General features: G+C 44.1%; 1 protein-coding gene across 1 annotated transcript in view; it reads right to left on the bottom strand.

Moving 5' to 3' along the window:
- Dnajc3 (DnaJ heat shock protein family (Hsp40) member C3) overlaps window positions 1–21,373 on the bottom strand; it is a 37,258-nt gene extending 15,885 nt beyond the window's left edge. Inside the window, exons 1-4 of the mRNA XM_021181622.3 lie at window positions 21,135–21,373; window positions 7,135–7,245; window positions 5,644–5,768; window positions 2,745–2,819 (exon numbers count right to left, since the gene is read on the bottom strand). Coding sequence (XP_021037281.1) covers window positions 2,745–2,819; window positions 5,644–5,768; window positions 7,135–7,245; window positions 21,135–21,216 — 393 coding nt within the window. The 5' untranslated portion in view covers window positions 21,217–21,373. The remainder of the gene's footprint in view (window positions 1–2,744; window positions 2,820–5,643; window positions 5,769–7,134; window positions 7,246–21,134) is intronic.
- Window positions 21,374–22,545: the final 1,172 nt, after the last annotated feature.

The following is a 22,545-nucleotide window of genomic DNA, read 5'->3' as shown; positions in this document are numbered from 1 at the left end:
TGAGCTGCATTGAGGAAGGAAATCTCTCTAAACAGCTTAGCATACACTCTATCTTGTGATTTACTCTTATGGAGAGTGTTTGATCAAGTGCAGCAAGTTTAGAAAGGAAAAACATAAGATGTATCGAATTAAAGGCACACCACAAGATAGAATAGTAAGTAAAGTTCCATGTAGTAGCTAAGTCCCTTGTTCCAGGAGATGTACAGATTAATGGAGTGGTGACCTTGGGGCAAGATCCCGCCCAGCTGAACTTACTGCTTATGTGTTTGCAGTTGAACAAGGGATGGTTATACAACGTTAGGCGCTATTATGACTGGTTAGTGTTTTCATTTGGACATAAGGAGACATAAGTGCGTGTCAAATTGACAAGGGACGGATCGTGACGGCTATGACCTATATTCTATATTCTGCTATTAATGGAGGGCTGACTAAGAGCTTACCAAAGATTTATACTTGACTTTTAAAATTAAATTGCAATTGACAGCTATTTACCAAATATCTAATTTTTACCACAATCAAAATTCAGGTTTTTCTTATACATTGTTGATAAGAATGCAAATTAGTATAGACACTGTGGAAAACAGTATTGACAAAACAGTCTTCCAAAGGCTAAAAAGTAGACCTACATCTGATCAGCAGTATACTGCCTGAGTATATCTGAAAGACAATAAATCAACATACAGAGACACCTGCATACCCATGTCTTCTGTGACACTATTCACAAAGGCCATGATTCAGAGTCAGCACTGATGCCCATCACAGAGAAACAGATTCAAAATGAATGGTATGCATACACAATGAACTATTACTCAGGCATAAAGGAGGAGGCCATGTTATTTACAGAAACAATTGGATGGAGCTAGAGATTACATGTAAAGTAGGTGGCTGGTCATCAGGCTCTGAGAGCAGCCTTTCTCACTCCCCAGCACTGAGACTCTAGGTGCACCATGCCAGTCACAGCCAGCCTGTTCCAGGGGCACTAGGTCCTCATACTTGGGCAGCAAGCACATATATTATATATATATATATGTGAACCATCTTCTCAGTCGCAATATTTCATTCTTTAAGTAAAACAAACCAGCACATATCTCATTACTGTACAGTCTGCCTTTCTTGTGAATAAATGGTAAAATTATTACGGACCCCGAAGAACTGTTTGAAAGTAAGTCCCCTCATTCTCTGTCAGTAAATGTTTGTTTCTGTGCCTGTTTTATACCCACATACCCAGGATTCTGTAACAAGCTACTGAGTGAGAGTCACAAGTGCAAATTGTTCCAGAAGCCTCCTCGACTTGAGGCTCTGTCTGCATCATGTTTTGGCCAACGTTACTAGATGGCCACATAGGCTAAGTTAAAGTGAGTGAGCCTGTAACTGACGGAGTGATCACATACATCAACTGTGGGCATAGTATCTTTCAACTGTTAAAATGATGCTTTGATGACAGTCATTAAATATTAATTTAGGAACTATGATTCCTATATACCTAAGGGTTTTTTTAGCTATAAAATTAATATTTAAATACCTTATTACAAAGAAAAAAATTGAGAGAAGCCATGTAGGAAAGGCTAGAGCAAGCAGGTGAGTTTTCTGGAGATGGCCCACTGTGTTGCACGGCTGTGATGGGTGCACTGTGGAGAGGCCCAGACCCACAGAGTTCGTCCCAGGATTGCTTCCTGCTGCTGCTGTGCCTTTCCTGCCTCTATCACTTAGCCTAAGGATTCCTGGACATCAGCCCACCCCTACTGGGAAAATTCCCCACAGATCAACACGAAGATGAATTGTCATATTCTAATGCTATTTAGATGAATTAATGACTTTACAGAATTCCTGATTTGATTCAAATAATTTTAGGAAGAAAGCTTAAAGAAATGTGTTTAGTTGTTTTATCAGAGAGATGTAATAAAGTTAGACTCAAGAACAGAATGTACCTCCTCGTAGAATAGTAAGTAAAGGCTGATAATAAGGAATACAATGGGCTTTCATGAACTGCACTCAGAAGAGAAACAGGCGTACACATACAAATCTGTAATCAAAGAAAGACATTCATTCTAGGTCAGGTCCAGGGATGAGGCCACAGGTGTGCACCATGATAAAGCAAGGCCATGTGCAACTGTTGCTGTGAACTTATACTGAGCTTAGAGAATGAAGCACTGCTCTGAACTTACTGTCTACATCCTTCTGTAATTGCCTTTTCTGTAACATTTTTATCTGTGAAGTAATTTTATAAAGAACTTTTGTCTAAGAAGCTATAAGGAGGCTGAGAAAAGAAATAAAGTATGGCTGTTAGGGCTCTGCTCCATCCACCAAACGTGTATATATATGTCTGTCTGTACAGTATGTATATATGTATGTTTGTCTACATGTATGTAGATAAAAGTGTATGTATATAACTATGCACGTGTATGTATATAAGTATGCATGTGCATTTGTGAAACTGATGACACTGGTGATCAGGCCTATCCAGAGTGAGTGTGGGAGTGAGAGAGAGAGTGAGAGAGAGAGAGAGAGAGAGAGAGAGAGAGAGAGTGTGTGTGTTAGTGAGAGTTAAACTGCCAGCACCCATCAGTTTCTGGGCCTCAAAACAGTAAGAGAGAGTTACAAGGCCAGAAGTCACCAGCCTTTGACCTTTGTCCAATGCTGTGTCCCATTTCAGTACCTGACTGTCAAGTACCTGATTGGCTCCCAGCAAAAAGTCAATTCTGTGTGTCTCTCTCACTAGTATCTTCTTGGAGCCAGGCACTTACCACTTTCTTGAAATCGTCTTCTGCTTCGTCAAGCTTCCCTTGTTTGAGCAGTAGGTGACCTCGCTGTAGTCTTGCCTGGGAGGAAAAAGAGCGACTGTGCTGAGTGCTGTGGATTTCTAAATCTTCTTTAAAAATAAAGAATAAAAATATAATCAAGTGACTAATATTTCTTTTTCCAATGTTTGTTTGCCTTATTACTGAGACAAATTTCTATAACTACAGAATATGCATAATTCTTATTGAAGTGTGTTTTCTTTAAAAACATTTTGCTCAACACAAAGGCTCTGTTTTGGGAGCTCTTTTGTTTGTCTGTGTGAGACATAAGATCTCTTTTCAGAGTGATAATAATGTCCTGGAACTAAATGACAGCGACGATGACTGTACAGCCTAAAAACATCCTGAGAGCCACCAACTCCTCAAAGTGTGAAATTAATGGTACATCAATTATATAAACTTTTTATAATTAAGCTGGGTGTCAAACACAAGGACCCATAAAGAAGATACAAGATACCTTCAAGATATATTCCAGGCCCTCTATCTTAATTTTAAAAGATACTTTCTGACATCATACTAAATGTTTCCCACAGGAAGTTGCCGTGAGAGTGTCAAAGCTCCAGAACGAGGTTTGCTGTTCACTAAGCCTTCAATCTTCCAGGTCAGTGTCTATTACTGCCAGGATGGCAGGGTCTCTGCCCTTCACTTCTGATAATCCTCCTCTTCTAGTGCACATCACCCCAGCCCTTCAACATGCATATGCCTACTCTCAGATGACTACGTTCTTCTAAAACAAAGAACAGAAACCAGAGATTGCCACGTAAGTTTATGCATCACTTTCACAGAACAGAAAATTTCCCTAACCCTCTATCAAATACACCAACACACATAAAAACAACCATTACGGCCATTTCAGCTAGTTAATGACGAATCATAATGCTAAGAAAATGGGTTATTTAACCTTTGTAAAAGGTTATACTAAGCTGTGTCCAGTAACAAAGTCAACAAAATATGATAGTTGGGAATTCTATTTTAAAATAATATTGCTGCCACATTTCAAATCAAACATGCATTACATGGCTATTAGTCAGCTTGGATCCTTCCTTCTAGGAACGTGGCAAATTATAAATAATGGTCACAAAGTTAATGTTTAGGCCAATTTGTCTGGCCCATATGTGTTGTTATGTGATCCTCCTCAGTTGGTGATGCTACTTTGGGAAGTGGTAAAAACCTTAGGAGCCAGGGCCTGGCTGAAGGAAGCAGGGCACAGAGGGTTATCCTTGGGAGCCATATCCTATCCTGGACTACGGTTATTCTCTGCCTCCTGCTAGCCACAAAGTCAGCAAGTTCCTCTTCCCTAAACTCCCACTGCCACAGTGCCTAGTGTCACCATAGGTCCACAGTCATGGAGCCTAGGACTGTGTACTGAATACTGAAAGCTCTGAATCTGTGAGTTAAAATGAATCTCTCTCGTAAGTTGTTTATGTTAGCTGTGCTGTCACATTGACAGAACTAATTAATGCAGCACCAACGGAGTCCCCATACAATGTGTGACCGCCCTCACAGGACTTACCAGCCCTCAGGATATGAGACTGTAAGCTTCTGAGCCTCTGACGCTTGTACAGTGATGCCAGGAAGAACCACGCTAACAATGCCTGGAACCCACCAAGCCCCCCTCCCCTAAAATGGGTAACTCTGTTTAATTCTTCCTAACTCATTCTTAAATGAAACTGTGGTCAGTTGGCTGAAATCCTACTCAGCCTCTTAAGTCTCTCCACATCATGTCCACATTCCTTCCTTCACATAGACTTGTCTTTCTAAACCACAAAGTTAATACTGCCAGATTTCTGAGAAGAATCACCTAGTATGCCCTGTGTGGTGGCTATTCCTGGTTGTCAACTTGACTACACCTGGAATGCTACAACCGAGAAATGGAGGGCACATCTGAGATCCAGATCATGAGGCTGGAAGACACAGGCTTTTGACCTGGATCTTGATTTGGGATGACATATGCTTTTGATTCAGATCTTGAGCATAGTGGCCATGAAAAATTTAGGCCTAGGCAAGGTAGTACACACCTTTAATCCCAGGAGACAGAGGCAAGCAGATCTGAGTTCAAGGTCATCTTGGGACAGACCAAGTTCCAAATCCAGGTGTGGTGGTACACGCCTTTAATATGGGCCACACCTTCTGCTGGAGGCCTACATAAGGATATTGGAAGAAGGAAGAGTCGCTCTTCTTCACCTGCTTGCACTTACTAGCCAGCACATCTGTTGGAACCTACTTCTTCAGGATTCTGACTTGAAATACCCAACCTCGTGAGACTGAGCAACTGCCAGATTCCTGGACTTCCCATTCCCAGCTGCCCATTGCTGGGTCAGTAGGACTGCAGACTGTAAGCCACTCCAATCATTTCCCTCAATACATAGAGACATTCCATAAATTCTGTGACTCTAGAGAACCCTGACTAGCATATTGTTACTATTCCGTTCAGACCTCTGTTTTGTTTTGTTGGGACAGGTCTCTCAACATAGCCCTGACTGTCCTGAAACTAGCTCACTGGGCGGACTAGGAAGAGATGTGCATGCCTCTGTCCCCCTGTGCCAACACAAGCAGTATCCATACAGACTGCTAATGCCGACAGCACCTTGAGTTTTGCTATTACTTGCTGCCGCTACTGAGACACAATCTGGCTACAGTTCTCAAGCTTCACAAGACCCTGAGCTCCAGGGATTCTCCCAGCTGGCTATGTATAGTTATGTGACACTGACGAACAGGTGACAAGTCTGAATCTGAAATCCTCCAGTAATGCCCCAGGTGCCAATACTCCCTTCAGGAAACAGGTTCCCCCCTGCCAGTGCCCTTGCGCTCCCCACTGAGCAAGCTTGGTAAACTCGGAACTCACTGCAGTAAAATCCATCTTCAGCTCAATCACTTTCGTCAGGTCGGGCAGCGCTGCTTTGGATTTTCCCATGGCTAAGAAGACGGTAGCTCTCCTATAGTATGCGATATAGTTATCAGGGTCACCATCTGAAAAATACAAGAATAAATATTAGCTGGTTTTGACAAAAAAACCTGAGAAAATTACAGTTTACAATTTTATTAAGAATGGCAAACAAGCAATGGTAGCACACCATTCTAATCCCAGCACTTGGGAGGCAGAGGGGAAGAAAGAGATTATTTCCGTTTACAACTCTCAGGTCACAATCAATCACTAATGGAAGTCAAGGCAGGAACCTGGAGGAACTGCAGCAGAGGCCATGCAGGGCTGCTGCTTGCTGACTTGTTCCTGATGGCTTGCTCAGCCTGCACTCTTCCCCCCCCCACCCCCCCAAGACAGGGTTTCTCTGTGTAGCCTTGGCTGTCCTAGAACTCACTCTGTAGACCAGGCTGGCCTCGAACTCAGAAATCCACCTGCCTCTGCCTCCCAAGTGCTGAGATTAAAGGCATGCGCCACAGCCTGAACTCTTATAACATCCAGGACCACCAGGCCAGGGTGGCAACCACCCACACTGAGCTGGCCCCTCCTACATCACACATCAATCAAGAAATACCTTACAAGCTTGCCCACCATCCAGCTTGTTTAACATGACTAAGCCTCAGTTACCTGGTTTTTTTTCTTAGATATTTTCTTTATTTACATTTCAAATGCTATCCCCAAAGCCTCCTATACCCTCCCCCCACCCTGCTCCCCAACCCACCCACTCCCACTTCCTGGCTCTGGTGTTCCCCTGTACTGGGGCATATGATCTTCACAAGACCAAGGGCCTCTCCTCCCTTTGATGGCCAACTAGGCCATCCTCTGCTACATATGCAGCTAGAGACACAGCCCTGGGGGTACTGGTTAGTTTATACAGTTACCTGTTTTTTATAAATGTCTTTACACTCTAAAGACTGTGTGCATGTGTGTGTATGTGTGTGTGTGCGCGCGTGCGTGCCCATATGCCTACATTTGTGTGTGTGTGTGTGTGCAGCGTGTGCGTGCCCATATGCCTACATTTGTGTGTGTGTGTGTGTGTGTGTGTGTGTGTGTGCAGCGTGTGCGTGCACATGTGCATGCAGGTACTGGAGGCCAGTACTCTGCAGCTCCAGTGACAGGTAGTTTAAGCCAACAGTCCTGGGCACTGTGACTTAACCTTAGGTCCTGTGGAAGAGCAGTACATGCTCTTGACCACTGAGCCTTCCTTCCCTCCAGCATCCTCAGTTCCCTCTTCTGTTAGAAACATGTGCATTCGTGTGTGTCTGTTTATTAATCTAATTCACCCAGAACCCCAGAACCCTGAAAATATGTTTAATGGTTTATTTAACAAGTAATAATGGTTGAAGTGTTCCAAAATGGAAGTTCTGACTAGAACTCATAAGAGAGCAACCGAGTGGTCAGGGTTACGATACCAACCAACTGCAGCGTGAAACTGCGATAAGGCGTCGGCTAGCTGTCCAGCTGCGAGTAATTTCTTCCCCAATTCAAGATGCTTCTCCACATCTGCATTTACTCCACACTCAGCGCCTGAAGAGTAACAGGATAATAAGTTAACTTTCCATGAACCAAGATGAACTCCCAATAAAAGTCACAGAAGCTGTTTCATTCTATAGTAAGTAAAAATCTCCCAAAATATACCTATATTCAACTCAGCCAACAAAAGAATAAAACCAGTCTATAGACTAAAAGAGAAATAGACTACAGTATTGGTGAAGCTATTCTGCATGATCAGTCAGTACCACTTTGTTAAAGCTGGCCGATGGCCCAGGTGTTATGCAAGCCTGAGGACCAGGGTGGATCCCCAGCTACCACAAAAACACCAGGAGGGCATGGAAGAAACAGGATCCTCCGGCAAGCTGGCTGGTAACAAACCAGAGAGAAGGCTCTGCACTCTGTGAGAACCAGCCTCAGAAAATAACATCTAAAGCAGGTTTAAGGGTAACACCTAACATTAACCTCTGGCTTGCTTCCACATGCACATGAACAGACAGACACACAAGTACACATATACACATGCCACACATGCATGTGCACCTGCATAAACGCTCATGCACAAATATGAACTCAGACACATATCGCATCATAACAAAAACTGCTTTGCTATGCTAGAACCTCTCACCTTAACGAATGAATAGAGGACAGTCCGCTATGACATTCAGGTACTTACTGAGCATCCACAACATAGCAGGCACAGTTCTGGGATGAGTGAGTCCTGCCCCTTGAGTCCCCCCAGTAGCAGACATTATAGTGGGAGACAGACACAATGAACAGTAAGCTATACAGAAAAGCAGGTAAAATGACTATGGAATAGAACAAATGACATGAAGGGTCAACAGGAAGAGGCCACCCATAGACGGAATGTCCAAGGCAGCCTTCCTTGAGAAGCTGACATGGAGAAAGTAAGAAGCCTGCCATGCAGACAGGAGAAGGAGCTTTTTCCAACAAGGCCCAGCTAAGGCAAAGGCCTCAAGTCCATGCTGCCCAGAGATGGCGAGGAGATCTGGATACCTACAGAAGAGCCACAAAATAAACAATATGAAATCAAACACAAAGCCCTGTATGCCTTGCTTTGGATTTTACTCTTGGTGAAAATGGAGCCTATCAGATACTTTAAATAGAAGAATCTGACTAAGTAGGCCAATTATCTATAAACTGTCTCTTTACTCAGAATCCCTTTTTCAAGGGTTGCACTGCCAATAATAACTAGTGAATAACTAGAGTGTTCAGGCATTTCTCCTTTACTGTGAGGACAATGTTGTGTTTGTCAGTAAAAGGAGCTAGAGAGAACTGCAAAAAGGAGACTTCCCGGTTCTCTGCCCCAGCCCCTCAGCCCTGAACCACCTCCCAACAAGGACAGTGCACACTCAAAATCGAACTTCACAACTCACAGCACCGTCCACACATCCATGCAGATAAGTTGGCTGGCATTGTAATCTGCACCTGCTGATTATTTCCTGTCCTCCCATGCCCTGTAGACCACTCTGGTCAACACTGGCTAGGCTACCACTTTGGCTGACTGTCACAACACATTGACATCTCCTACATTTGACCATAATGGCAGAAATGATGAAACAAGGGCTGCAATAAGAGATGACTCTTTTCTATGCACTCAAGTACTTAGAGAAGAATGTCTCAGCTAAGCCATCCTGTGGGTTTCCATAACAACTCTAGAATAATCACCCCACCCCCACCTCAGCACTCACAAAGCTGGGCTAGCTAAAATCAGCCATCAAAGTGTGAAGATTGCAGAGTTCAAACTGCAGTCTTACCAAGTTCACCTGTGAACACTGGGGCATGAGTGGGTGCCCGGATGCTAGCATCTGTAGTGGGAGCATATGTTTAGATCCAGTTCCTTCTCAACCTTTTACCTGAAGCCGCTTCCCGTTCTTTGTCTAAGGAAGCTCTCTCTAACATTTAAAAACTATAAAGCAGTTTTTTCTTCTCTTCTAGATTTTTACAGCATACAAGCAATCTGATATTACATATTTACGTAAACAGAATTGGAACATTCATCTTTATGCTCCCTATCTGACCTTCACAAACTCCAAAAGTACAATGAGTCATCTGATTTCATGGCAACATAGCTACTTCTGTAAATTCAATAACAATATTTCTTAACTCGACAAAGAACCTGAGTGTGAAAACTGGACATAGTACTACCAGTAAAGCCTGCAATACCTCTCCTGGGCATATACCCAGAAGATGTTCCAACTGGTAATAAGGACACATGCTCCACTATGTTCATAGCAGCCTTATTTATAATAGCCAGAAGCTGGAAAGAACCCAGATGCCCCTCAACAGAGGAATGGATACAGAAAATGTGGTACATTTACACAATGGAGTACTACTCAGCTATTAAAAAACAATGAATTTATGAAATTCTTGGGCAAATGGATGGACCTGGAGGGTATCATCCTGAGTGAGGTAACCCAATCACAAAAGAAGTCACTTGATATGCACTCACTGATAAGTGGATATTAGCTCAGAAACCTAGACTACCCAAGATACAACTTCCAAAACACAAGAAAATCAAGAAGGAAGACCAACGGTGGATACTTCATTCCTCCTTAGAATAGGGAATAAAATATCCGTGGAAGGAGTTGCAGAGACAAAGTTTGGAGCTTAGACAAAAGGATGGACCATCCAGAGACTGCCCCACCTGGGGGTCCATCCTATAATCAACCAACCAACGCAGACACTATTGCATACGACAGCAAGATTTGCATACGGCCATCAGTGGGAAGAGAGGCCCCTTGGTCTAACAAACTTCATATGCCCCAGTACAGGGGAACGCCAGGGCCAAGAAGTGGGAGTGAGTGGGTAGGGGAGTGGGGGGAGGATATGAGGGACTTTTGGGATAGCATTTGAAATGTAAATGAAGAAAATATCTAATAAAAACTGTGAAAGAAAATCTGAGTATGATACATCTAACTATAGTGTATGAGATGACACAGATCAGAAACTAAGGAAGACTTTCTGTAGGGAACCAAACCTGGGGTTTACAGTGCAAAGGTAGCATATGGTAACTAGGCTGACACCTCATGACACAGATGAATGAGGAGTGTCACACACTGGCAGGCCCAGGCAAGTTTAGCTTAGTGGACTCTGAGAAACAACATTCTACCACACTCTCTGAACTGTGCCATGGATGGACTCCAAGTACTGAGTGCTTCAAACTGTGCTAAAACATATAGAAAGTACCACAGCCAGAAAAATCACCTTTACAAAATCAGTACTCCATACTTCTGAAACATACAGACATCTATAAAGCCAATTCTTACATAGCCTAACACTTAGAAAGAAAACAAAGCTAGTAGCACATGAATCTTTTAAAATTGTTGAAAATGTATATACACAGATTCAAAAGGTCTCAAGAGCTATTTAAACTCAGCTCTAGCAGCAAGGATGCAATGGAGAACAAGAAATAAACAAGATAATTTAGTGAGTGCCAGTCTGATGCTAGGTGACAGAATGCCTGAGGAAAGGAGTCATTAGAACACACTCAAAGGCCGCTCGCTCCCCAGGGCAGAATGTCTGCGCTAAACGACAGAGTAACACTGAAGGGCACAGGCCAAAATCCCATCCAAGCAACCAAGCCATTGCAACCAGCCTCACCTCGTAGGGGAAACTCAACCTCCAGGAAACTAGATAGAGCTACAGACAGCAAGGAGGGAAGGACAGAGAACATGGACAAACAGATCAAACTGCAAGCTAGGGAGCAAAATTTAGATTTTTATGTAAGTGATAAAGGAAGCCCCTAGAATGGGTTTTAGAAGAAAGCGAAAGTCTAATATGTATTTTTAAAAGATTACTTTGACTGCAATGTGGAAGACAGACTGGAGTCAGATATGAATAGAGAGTACTGTGGCGATGTCAACCAAAGGCAGCATGCTGGATCCATTATACAGATTTTATTTATGCTTTCAAAAGATAATGCATCTGCTGTACTGATCACTTTTTACAGGAAAAGTATGTTAATATACGATTTATATTTTTTAAATTAGCAAAGTAAACTAAAGAATATGTTTTGTTTACAAGTTATTACTAGCTATAAATATTTGATGAGATGGCTTCTTTGGATAAAAGGCATTTGCCACTAACGGTAGTGACTCAAGTTTGGCTCCCACAAGTTGTTCTCTGACCATCAGAGGGCACCATGGCACATACACAACCGTACTCAAACAGATACAACTAAAAATAGATTTTAATTACTTAAAAGTCATGAAACATTATTGAACTATGGGTTGAAAGTATAATAGAAAAAAAGTATAATAGAATTATTATGTTATGTCATAATATATTACCAACAGGACATGTTGGTAATATGGTTTGTCTTTGTTGTATAGTCCTAGGCATCACACTCAAACCTTATACACACTAGGCAACTACACCACTAAACTACTCCCTAGCCTAGTTCTTACCTCTAGATTTTGATCTTTTAAAGGTAATTTCTAATATAAATTATACCCAAAAACATTTATACTTCCTACCTAAAATAAAAAAGATTGTACATCATTAATGCAAGAGAGTGGCGTGTACAAAACTGTGGTAGAGTAGACTAGAAAATGACCCAGGGTCAATCATGGTGAAAGCCCTGACTGAGCCAAAGACTATCTTTGCCTCAGGGCCCACACCAGAACCCAGATGTGAACACTGAGGACAAGCTGGGGCATGTGTCATTTACAGCAACCTTTGCATGAAGATTTCAAACATTTCCCTGTTACATTCTCTCTCTCAGAGACAGAAACAAATCAAAGTTCTCAATTTCTCAAATGAGGAAGTAAAAGTATGAGATAAACCACTAGGAAAATGAAGCCAGGCATAGTGGTGCACACTTGTAATCCCAGCCCTTGATTGGCTGAATCAAGGGGATTTCATGAGTTCAAAGCCAGCTTAGGCTATACAGTAAGAACCTGTCTCCAAAAACAGGAAAATGATTTCCTGATCCATCCAATGACCAAGAGGGAAACAAGTAACATAAGAACTAAAAGCCTAGCCGGGCGTGGTGGCTCACGCCTTTAATCCCAGCACTCTCGAGGCAGAGGCAGGCAGATTTCTGAGTTCGAGGCCAGCCTGGTCTACAAAGTGAGTTCCAGGACAGCCAGGGCTATACAGAGAAACCCTGTCTCGAAAAACCAAAACCAAAAAAACAAAACAAAACAAAAAAAACAAAACAAAAAAAACTAAAAGCCTAGCATGGACTAGGTACTTCTGTGTGCAAATAAACCTAGCATGGACTAGGTACTTCTGTGTGTTTAGCTAGTTTAATTTTCCTGTAAACATCTTTCATACTTTTATTACTGAAAAAACTGAGGCTCAAGTAAGTTGACAGTTCTGGCCAGAGTCACAATGACGCCAAACGATCCATTTCCAAAGCCCACGTCTATTCCCACACAGTGGATGAGCCTTGTCATGTAGCAGCACTTCAGCACTGCAGGTTCATTCTTAAGTCCAGTGGGAGCCAAGAATGCATTTGTAATGTTCTTTTGAACTGCTATGTCTGTCACATTATACTACATACTGCCCCTAAATATTGGATACTCTTTAAATTTCTTTTGTTTTCTACAACGGAAAGAAAACACTTAGTTTATGACCATACCACTCTGAACAAATCTAATCTCATCTGAAGGAGACATTTCTCATTTCTCCATCCCTTCAGAGTAAACCTATATTTATAATTTTATTCAATCAAATTTCTATTTGGTTATGTAACTTAGTACTCTCTCTATGCAAATTCTCATGATTCCCCTATAGCTATGCAGAGAAAACTGTAATTCCTTTGGTACACTTCAGCCACGTTTCTGTACTAGAACATGCAGCCGTCTACAGGCTGCGAGAGCTGGAGAGCCCTTTTACTCTCCAGAGGTTCCCAACTCCAGTCTTACCTTCTCCCAAGCCCTTCCTCCATGCTGCATCCAGAACAATCCTTTTGTTTTCATATTACTGGGTCATCACGACAACCCTCCAAGTTTAAAGGCAGAGAACATACTTGAGGCCCGTGTTCCCTGATGCTGGTCCCGGGTCATTATCGTCATCCTTCCTCCACTACGTGCTTTCTGCTCTTACAGCAAAGCGGATTGGTTGTACTTCACAGAACGTACGGCACGTCCTCCTGCCTCCTGCCTCCTGCGTTCACATCACTGTTCCATGGAGCAGCCCTTCCCAACTGCCCACCTCGAAAATTCTCACTCCTCAAGATTCTGTCCCGGGACTAGGGATGTAGCTTAGCCTAGGGGAAAAAGGTACTAGGTTCTATCTTCAAAACCACAGGGTACAAAGAAACAAGCAAACAAAACCAAACAGGTCCTGTACAGTGCTGCCTCCACTGTGCACCTCTGCACCTGCCTGGCAAGAGCAGGAGTCCTCTAGCTCCCCCTGTACTATGTATTCCCACACTCACAAATGCACACTTGCTTTGCAGGACACACTTGCTCTCAACACACTGCTCTTCACAGTTAGCCTGTCTCTTACAACCCTGACCCACCCTTAGCCCAGCGTTAATGAAAAGCCAGTCAGAGAGCAGAAACTATTCCTCTAAGAACATCACATAGTTCAGTGTATACATATGGTGAGCACTCAATATTTATTAAATTAAATGAATATTTGCCTTCCTACTTGAATATGTCTTCAAATTAAGTCTATAACACATATAATTACCAAGTCCAACCACTAATAACTGATCATAAATGATCCATCAAGACACTAATGTCTAAAAAAGGTTCCTTATAGGTTGTTGGCTGTCTTACAACATCTATACTCTATGCTGAGCCACAATTTTTATTACATTGCTACACGTTGTGTGAGTACTATTTTCCAAGAGATAAGACAATCAAGTATCATGTAATTTCTGAATCAGCCCTGACTGAGCAGGTTTCTCCTGTCAATCAGGGGTCAACAATGTAAAGAGGAAGAGTAGGAAAAAAGATAGACTAACTAATAATGTTATTCTCTGAGGATTGGGACAGAAGAAAACAAAGCACACACATGTTGTACAGACATATATGCAGGCAAAACACCCATACACATAAAATAAATAGAATCTTTAAAATAAATAAATAAAAGTTTATTACCAAGAGAACCAAAATACAACTCAGTAGCTGCTTCAGGGGCAAATGATGAATGTTGGAGACTAGGCAGATGCAAAGGGCGTGTTGCAATGCTGGAGGGAGAAGTGATGGCAAAGGAGAGAAACAACTTGCTCTGAAGAAAGCCCTTCCTTCTCACATGCCTCCAACCCACCAGAGGCCAAGCTAAGACAGGATGCTGAGCATGAAACCTGCCTGGGAAACGATGCAAGTGACCTAGGACTTCTCAAAATCCAAACTAGTAATCCAGCTAAAACTCCTCAGAATGGTGAGGAGTGTGGGCAGAGATGGAGATAAGTGCCAGAATTGTGTTGTGGAAAAAACAGAAAAAAGATGTTGTTCTCCTCCTCAACAAAGATGCCATCTTAGAATGACTCAAGTGGAGGCCAGCCTTCAGGCTGGCTCTGTGACTAGAGGCACTTTGCCACCAAGCCTGGTGGACTTGAACTTGATCCCTGGACCCCATACCACATGATGGAGCAAGAGACCCAGCTCTGGAAGTTTCATCTGACCTCCACACACTGTGCTAACACACAGCCCAGCTCTGCCCTGCCCTCAACCTCCTCCAACTCGGTGGTTGTTGTTGTTGTTGTTGTTGTTGTTGTTGTTGTTGTTAAGAGTGAATAAAGCCAGTTGGTGGTAACCCACAACTGTAATCCCAGCACTCAGGAGTCAAAGAGGCAGCCTGGTCTACAGAGCTCCAGGACAGCCAAGGCAACACAATGAAATCCTGTGTGTGTGTGTGTGTGTGTGTGAGGGAGTAAGAGAAAGGGAGTTAAACTTAAACTGGACTTGGACATTTAAGGGCAAGGTTTTAAAGGAACTGATTTTTCAAGAACAGACATACTGAAGAATTACAGAACAAGCAACACAGTGTGCAGTTGAGATTGAGACTCAGTAGCTTAAAAGGAGACTAACAATCAAGCTGTCTTTCTCCATCTGTGTTTATCCTTTAGGTACATAAAACAAACTTAAATTTACTGGACCTGGGGATCTGCTGGGTAAGGAAAGCCAAAGAATACAAGAGCAGAAAAACCTAAGAATGTATTTGTAATAACATGGTTGTCGTGATGGCCCACTAAGCTTGAAGAAACTAGATAAAAGGCAAGGCTCTTTTCCCAAAGCATGTCTTACGGTCCCTGTCCTGTCAACTCTAAGGTAACACACAGTTATTGTTTAAGACTTTATTTCATGTATATGAGGACACTGGAGCTGTCTGCAGACACACCAGAAGAGGGCACTGCATCCCATTACAGATGGTTGTGAGCCACCATGTGGTTGCTGGGAATTGAACTCAGGACCTTAGGAAAAGCAGTCAGTGCTCTTAACCTCTGAGCCATCTCTTAGCCTCAACATATTTATTTTGTATACCTCACCACAGCACCATATAGCTTAACCTTAGCTGACACATGACTCTTTTTTTATATTCCAAGACTCCAAACGACTAGCTCATCATATTTAGCAATGTTAAAAGAGCTAGTTTCTAAAGATACATAAAGCAAATAAATTTAAGGTTGAAAAATAAAGAATTGAGTTATGAAGGGCAAGTGATTGGGTTCCAGGGAATTTCTATGTAAACAAAGTTAAACTGTTCATTAATAAATCCCAAGAAGGCAGGTATAGTGGGGCAAGCCTGTAATGCCAGTACTCAGAAGGTGGAGGGGAGAGGATCACCACAAGTCTGAGCCAATCCTGATATACATATCAAATTCCAGAGTCCATCCAGACTAGCCTGGGCTAAAGAGTGAGACCCTGTCTCAACACAACACAACACAACACACACACACATCAAATAGTTAAAAGATCATGACAATAGAAACTGAACTTAACCACCATTAACTTCACATGAGAGGCTGGGCGTAGTGGCGCAATCCCAGCACTTGGGAGGCAGAAGCAGGCGAATTTCTGAGTTCATGGCCAGCCTGGTCTACAGAGTGAGTTCCAGGACAGTCAGGGCTACACACAGAAACCCTGTCTCAAAAACAAACAAAACAAAACAAAAACAAACAAACAAACAAAAGACTTCACATGGGAAAATAAAACCTACTTGCTCCAGGGCATCTCATCTTAGAACAAGTCTGCCCCACAGAATGGAGGCAACTGCAATCCCATCTCAGCAAACACTAGCTGGTGAGATGAGCTAAACGCTGACACTGCTGCTAACCTTAGAATCTACCTTGCGAAACAGTTCAAAATAATTTTAGGAAGTTATCTGACCATCTGATTATATAAACTATTAAAATCATGCATTTAAATTTTTCTCTTCATATTTAACTAATACCAAAGAAATCATACAAAAGGTAAAATATACTGTTAATTTATCGGTTTAAATAAAATCTATTACAACCTTTTGTTTGCAAAGACTTTCAAATCTGTTCTCATGATGGCCAAAATATATGGTTTAATCATATATTTATTCAGTGAATTAAAAACTGGGTTCCTGGTGTCCGATACACGCTGCTCTCTAACAGCGCTGCCTCTTGCTTGGCGAGCTCCGGCCGGCCACAGTGTGGGGTAAGGAGGGGTCCAAACCGTGGCTTGAGTAAAGCACACAAAGCACATAAGGCCTGCAGATCCACCGGTGCTAAAGCACTGAGGAAACAACTGGCTACAAAAGCCGAGCACCAGAGTACACCCTCTCTCTAGTAGACGGGTGAAGAAACCTCATCATACTGCGCTACAGGCCTTGTACGGTGGCACTCCGTGAAGTCAGATGCTCTCAGAAGTCCACTGAACTTCTGATTCACAGGCTCCCCTTTTAGCATCTGGTGTGAGAAATTGCTCAGGACTTCAAAACAGATCTGTGCTCCCAGCATGCAACTACTGGTGATTTGCAGGAGGCAAGTGAGGCCTATCTGGTTGGCCCTTCTGAAAAGGCCAAACTGTGCTATCCACACCAAACATGCAACAGTTATGCCAAAAGATATCCAGCTAGCCCGCCACACACGCGGAGAACATGCTTAAGAGTCTACTATGAGGGGAACATTTCATTCTCAAGAAATTGTTTTTCTTCTTGTTGTTGTCAGTAGTTCTGAATGCTAGATTCCCCACCCACCCCCAATGGGGTCAAAGGTACCTAAGTATATGATTGCGAGTGGAAACATAGGGGACAGAATCAGGTATTGGCAGTTTCTCCATGTTCATTTGTGTGTGAATTTTTAATGTACATGCAAGATGTAAAGCATTAATGCAAGCAAACTGTCCCAGTGAACACAGTTCAACAGTTCAACTTCATAGTAACTATAAATAAACCTGTTAACATTTTCTGGACAATGCCAGCATTGGGATTTTTTAAAAAATAAGTAAATTCCTTATTGGTGGCAATAAACAGTGTCTGTAGCATTGTTAGCATCCAGTAGATTCCACCACTCACTATCCTTTTCTGAGATGTCCTGCATGCAAATACATGCTTTGAATGTTGTCTGTCTTCTGTGCTGTTCCTGTAAGTTTGCTATTAAAATACATGATACTATTAAAAATAAATAAATAAAAATAAACAAACAAACAAAAAAACTGGTTCCCAGTCTACCAAGGTGGCACACACCTTTAATCCCAGCAGAGGCCGAGTTAGAGGCCAGCCTGGTCTACACAGTGAGTTCCAGGGCAGCCAGGCTGCACAGTGTGACCCTGGGGTGGGGGGTCGTTAGTTTTAACTGGGTTCATCGACCTTAGTTTTGAGGACACATGCAGGTCAGGTGGTGCCACACTGCACTTAAGGCTGGAGAGAGAAGACATAAAGGAGAGTTCTATGAGAACAGGAAATGTGATATAGGTCAAGAGAAAAAGAAAACTAAGACAACAAAATGTTTTTTGTCTGTATTCATACTCAACTCACTCACCAAGCCATTAGCAATAAAATGAAATAACCTTATTTGTAATGTGAGAATGCTAAGATGTCTTCCTCTGCTTGGATCTCATGTGTGTCTCTCTGTAGTGTGAGAGAGAAGGCACCCCAGCACCTCGGCTCCCTGGAGCTGGAGTTGTGTGATGCTGGCAGCTGAACTCATCCTCTAAGAGCAGCCAGCCTCTTAACACTGGGCCACCTCCAGTCCCTACAAGTTTCTTTCTACTCAAAAATTCTATTTCTCCTGCTCTAGCTTCCTTTCAAAACCTCTGAGAAAGGAACTTTGAAGAGTCAGTCAAGGATATATGCTTCCCTCCTCTCGATTACAACAGAAAAGCCTAGTTTAAAAGGGTCTTTTAAATCAGAAAAAAAGCAGGCCACTGAGGTGTACCACTACATCTTCTACAGTATGAAACTGTGTTTCACATTTCCTGTTCTCACAGAACTCTCCCTATGTCTTCTCTCTGCAGCCTTAAGTGTAGTGCGGCAGCACCTGACCTGCATGTGTCCTCAAGACAGAGGTGAATGGACCCAGATATAACTAAGCTATTTAAGAAAACAGAAGCTAACAATTTGCTACTTTATATCTTGATAACCTCATCACCAATTCTAGGGTGCAACAAACAGCATAACCTCTAATTCAATTCCTACATATACTTTATTACACCAGTGATTCTCAAAATGTGGTCATCTGGGATCCTCTGAGAAATGAAAATTTCACTTTCCATCAAGACCTACTGCATCAGACGTTCTGTAAGTGTGCCCAGACTCTTACAAGTGAGATTCTCTGTGAGACTGACAGACAATCAAGCTGCAGAACCACTGTTTTGGGAGGAAAAGCAGGTTTTGGTATTTGAGGATTTTTGGTTTTTGTTCTGTTTTGTTTAGGGGAGGGTTGTTTGGTCTTGGGTTTTTTGTTTTGAGTTTGTTTGTTTTTAGACAAAGTAAACAGAAGCTCAGAGTGGCCTAGCACTCTTTAATTGATGACAATCCTCCTGCCTTAGCATCTTGATTGCTGAAATCACAGGTATGAGCCAGCACACCTGGGAAGACCACTACACTGAGCCTGCCAGGAAACCACCCCCCTGTCACTTTCTATTGCTAACTTAAAAGGCTGATTTTGCTCGGCTGTCCGACTTTAAAATGCTTGAAGTGAGTGCTATGAACAATTTCCTGTTCCCACTTCATACAGAGGTAAATTTAATTTTTAAAGATTTTATTTACTCTGTGCGCACACACACACAAGGGCTCCTGTGTGTGCATGTGTTCTCTCATTCTCTCATACCCCACCTCTCTCCCTCTCTCCCCACCCCACACACACACCTCTTTGGGTGCTTGTGGAACGAAGACTCAGAGTTGTAATTACAACTAACTCACAGCATCCTGATCTGGTACTAGGATGCAACTCCAGTCTTCTGCAAGACCAACAAACACACTAAGCATTTCTCCAGTCCCAAGATAAATTTTCATTAAGCTCTTGGAACACCAGCTCCCAGATGTGTAACACGGAGACTATCAGATATCTCTGTGGAATAAGAGCTGGCTTACAGAAATGCTCTTTCCTTCTCCATCACCTGCCATTCTGCACAGGTAATACTCCTGGAAAAGCAACACTGGCTTTCCCCTGAGAGAGGCCACTGGTGCTTTCCTGACAGGAAAACTCGGAGTTTTCTTATAGAAATACCACAGTAGGGAGATGAAATGCTAAAAGTCCTAATCCTGCAAAGAACAGAAACTCGGATAAGGTGCTTGATCTACAAGCTCCTGGATAAGGTAAGGCAAACAAAAATAAGCTCTCCTATGCCTGGAGAATAAGTTAAATCGACACTCAGTATAGCATAGACAGCTTTCTCTTAAGTTACTAAATAAGTCACTAATGATAACTGGGCACGATCAATGCAGATGGAAAGAATCAGAAAATGAAAGAATGTTAGAACATATGACCCATATTAAAGTGGTCCAGGCCTTCAAATTCCAATCCCCTCACTTTTGAGGCTGGCTCCAGCATCCAATTATTGGTCTCAATATTGCCACAGTATACATTCTGATTTGGGGTTCAAAGAACGTATGGTGATCAGGAAGCCAAAACCAACAAAAACCATACCTTTAATGGTAAAAAAAAAAAACAAAAAACTAAGCATATGTCTTTTAAAAAGAGAAAGAAGGAAACCCGCATAGGCTTTTATGATGGTTTCATCATAAACTATTCCCAATTTCAGTTCCTCAATCCCTCCAAATGGAATATTCAATTGTTTACTCTTTCCTTGACAACTATCCCCAGACTTACAGGAATGAGTACAGAGCAGTGCCCAGGACAGATGTCACTACAGCACAGTAACATTGAAGTTGGGAAGTTCAGTGGGCATTTGGGGCTTCAATGTCTAACTCCTCCCCGCTCTGACACCCTAGATAGGACAGGCCTCTATTTTTTGCTATTCTGTTGGGAGTAGCCAACATTCCAGTCTGGAGCCCAGGGTGAAACGTAAGCGCTCCCTATTTTTTTAAGGAGACCTTTTTTTTGCGATGACTAGAAAAAGTAACATCAGGGGGGTAAAAGTTGAATGTCGCCTTGCTGGGAACTGTGAACCCACAGCCAGTCCAGCAAGTTAGGCGCCGGGAGCTCCGAGGCCAGAGATGGGCTTCTCCGGAGGGGCACCAGCCTAAGTTGCGCTCCGGACGCGGGGTCGTGAGGGGATGGGACTGGCTTCGGAAACGGCCCTGGCCGGCAACTTCGGAACCGGGACCCGTCCCGTGCATGCCGCCGTTTCGCCTCCTCCCGGCACCCCCGATCCAGTGTCCCCCCGAACGCCGGACTCCGGCTGCGCTGGCCCAGGCCGCCGAAACCGGCCTCGCGCGCGCGGCCCGCGAGTCCCGCCTCTCAGCCCACGGAACCGGAACCGGGCTCGGACCCAGCCTCGCGCCCCGGAGCGCCGCTCCCGGCCGGGACCCGGACCCGAAGCCCGCCCCGGGAGCAGGGCGGGACTCACCTTCGTACTGCAGGTCCACCAGGACCAGCAGGAACGGGAACACCGCGCCCAGCCGGCTGCCCACAGAGCCGGGGGCCACCATGTCCAAGGGCGCCTGAGCCGAAGAGCAGGAAGGTGCGCGGCCCAGCTGCCCGCGCGGCCAACAGCCCGCAGCGAAGCGCCCCGTCCGCTCGCTCGCTCGCTCGCTCGGTCAGCGCTCGGGCCTCAGCGGCGGCTGGCGCCCGGCGGCGGAAAACAGCGGTAGGCGGGGCCCGCGGACGCCACGCCCCGGGCGCCGCCGCCGCCCAATCGTCTTCCTCCTAGCCTCAGAGCGGCCCAGCTCGCCTGGGTCGTGGTTGGCGCTGATTGGCTGTGGTGGCTGGCGCCCCGCCCCGCCTCTGATAGGATAACGTGGAAGCACAAGACAAGGCTGCGTCCGCTGGTCGTGGAGCTGTCAGCGGGCTCCAAACCGCCGCCGAGCGCCGAGGAGGAAGAGGCTGGGGAGGCCGGGCTGCGGCCGCCGAGTCCGCATGCGCGGGCCCCAGAGCCCTTCTGGGCCGGCCTCGCGGGCTGGCTCGGCAGGGGCGGCGGGTTCCTGGAGCGAGCCCAGGTTCCTTCGGGTAGTGTTGGGGGATAAGGCGCCGCCGCCTGGGCTGGCAAGGCCAGAGAGTCTCAGGAAGTCTCCAGGGACGTCCGAGAGAGACGACTGGACTTCTTGAATGAAATGGGGAAAAAACCCAAATAGCCACTCCGTGGGTGAAAAGGGAAAAAAAAAAAAAAAGTTTATTCCAAACTGCGAAGGCTGTCTCTCGGGAAAGCAGAGAGAAAGAAGCGCTGCGCGGGCTAGGGTGATAGTGGGGATTTATCTCCTGGGTTATATGGGACCTTGACGGGCTAATAGACCCCACTGTCATAAGTTAATGGAAGAGCCAAATGTCCCTTTTCCCAGAGATAGGAGAATGCCTCCACTTAGCAAGTAGGAACTACCTTCACCCCCACCACCACCACCACCACCCCCCTGAGGGAATGCTGGCTTTTGTCTAGATGCCCTACCTGGGGGAAAGGAATTTCTTGGGGGACCTGACACTGTTGAGGTCTGCTAGTGGATCAGAGATGCAAGAGCCATTCTTGCTCAAGTCTCACAGTTGGTCTGGGTGGCTCTCTTAAAATCCGCAGTCCTCTCAGTCTCGCCAAAGAAACTTCCAGAATCACTTTTTTTTTAGGTTGGCTTAATGGTTTCTGGGGCTATTTCCTGCCCTAGACCAAGTATCTGTTGATGCGTCCTTGAAATGCTTCCAGTGCCTTTAGCTCACCCTACATAACAGAGTCCCTGCCCATTACTTGCTCAGTCTTCAGTATTAGCCCTCTGCTTTCCCAATGGCCTTAGTTTGGAATAAACTTTTCTCTTATACACCCACCGAGTGACTATTTG

The sequence above is a fragment of the Mus caroli genome, unplaced genomic scaffold (assembly GCF_978045245.1).
Source record: "Mus caroli unplaced genomic scaffold, Mus_caroli_1 scaffold_12, whole genome shotgun sequence".
Classification (NCBI taxonomy): domain Eukaryota; kingdom Metazoa; phylum Chordata; class Mammalia; order Rodentia; family Muridae; genus Mus; species Mus caroli.
The sequence above is the reverse complement of the archived record's forward strand: the minus strand, read 5'-3'. Positions and strand labels throughout refer to the sequence as shown.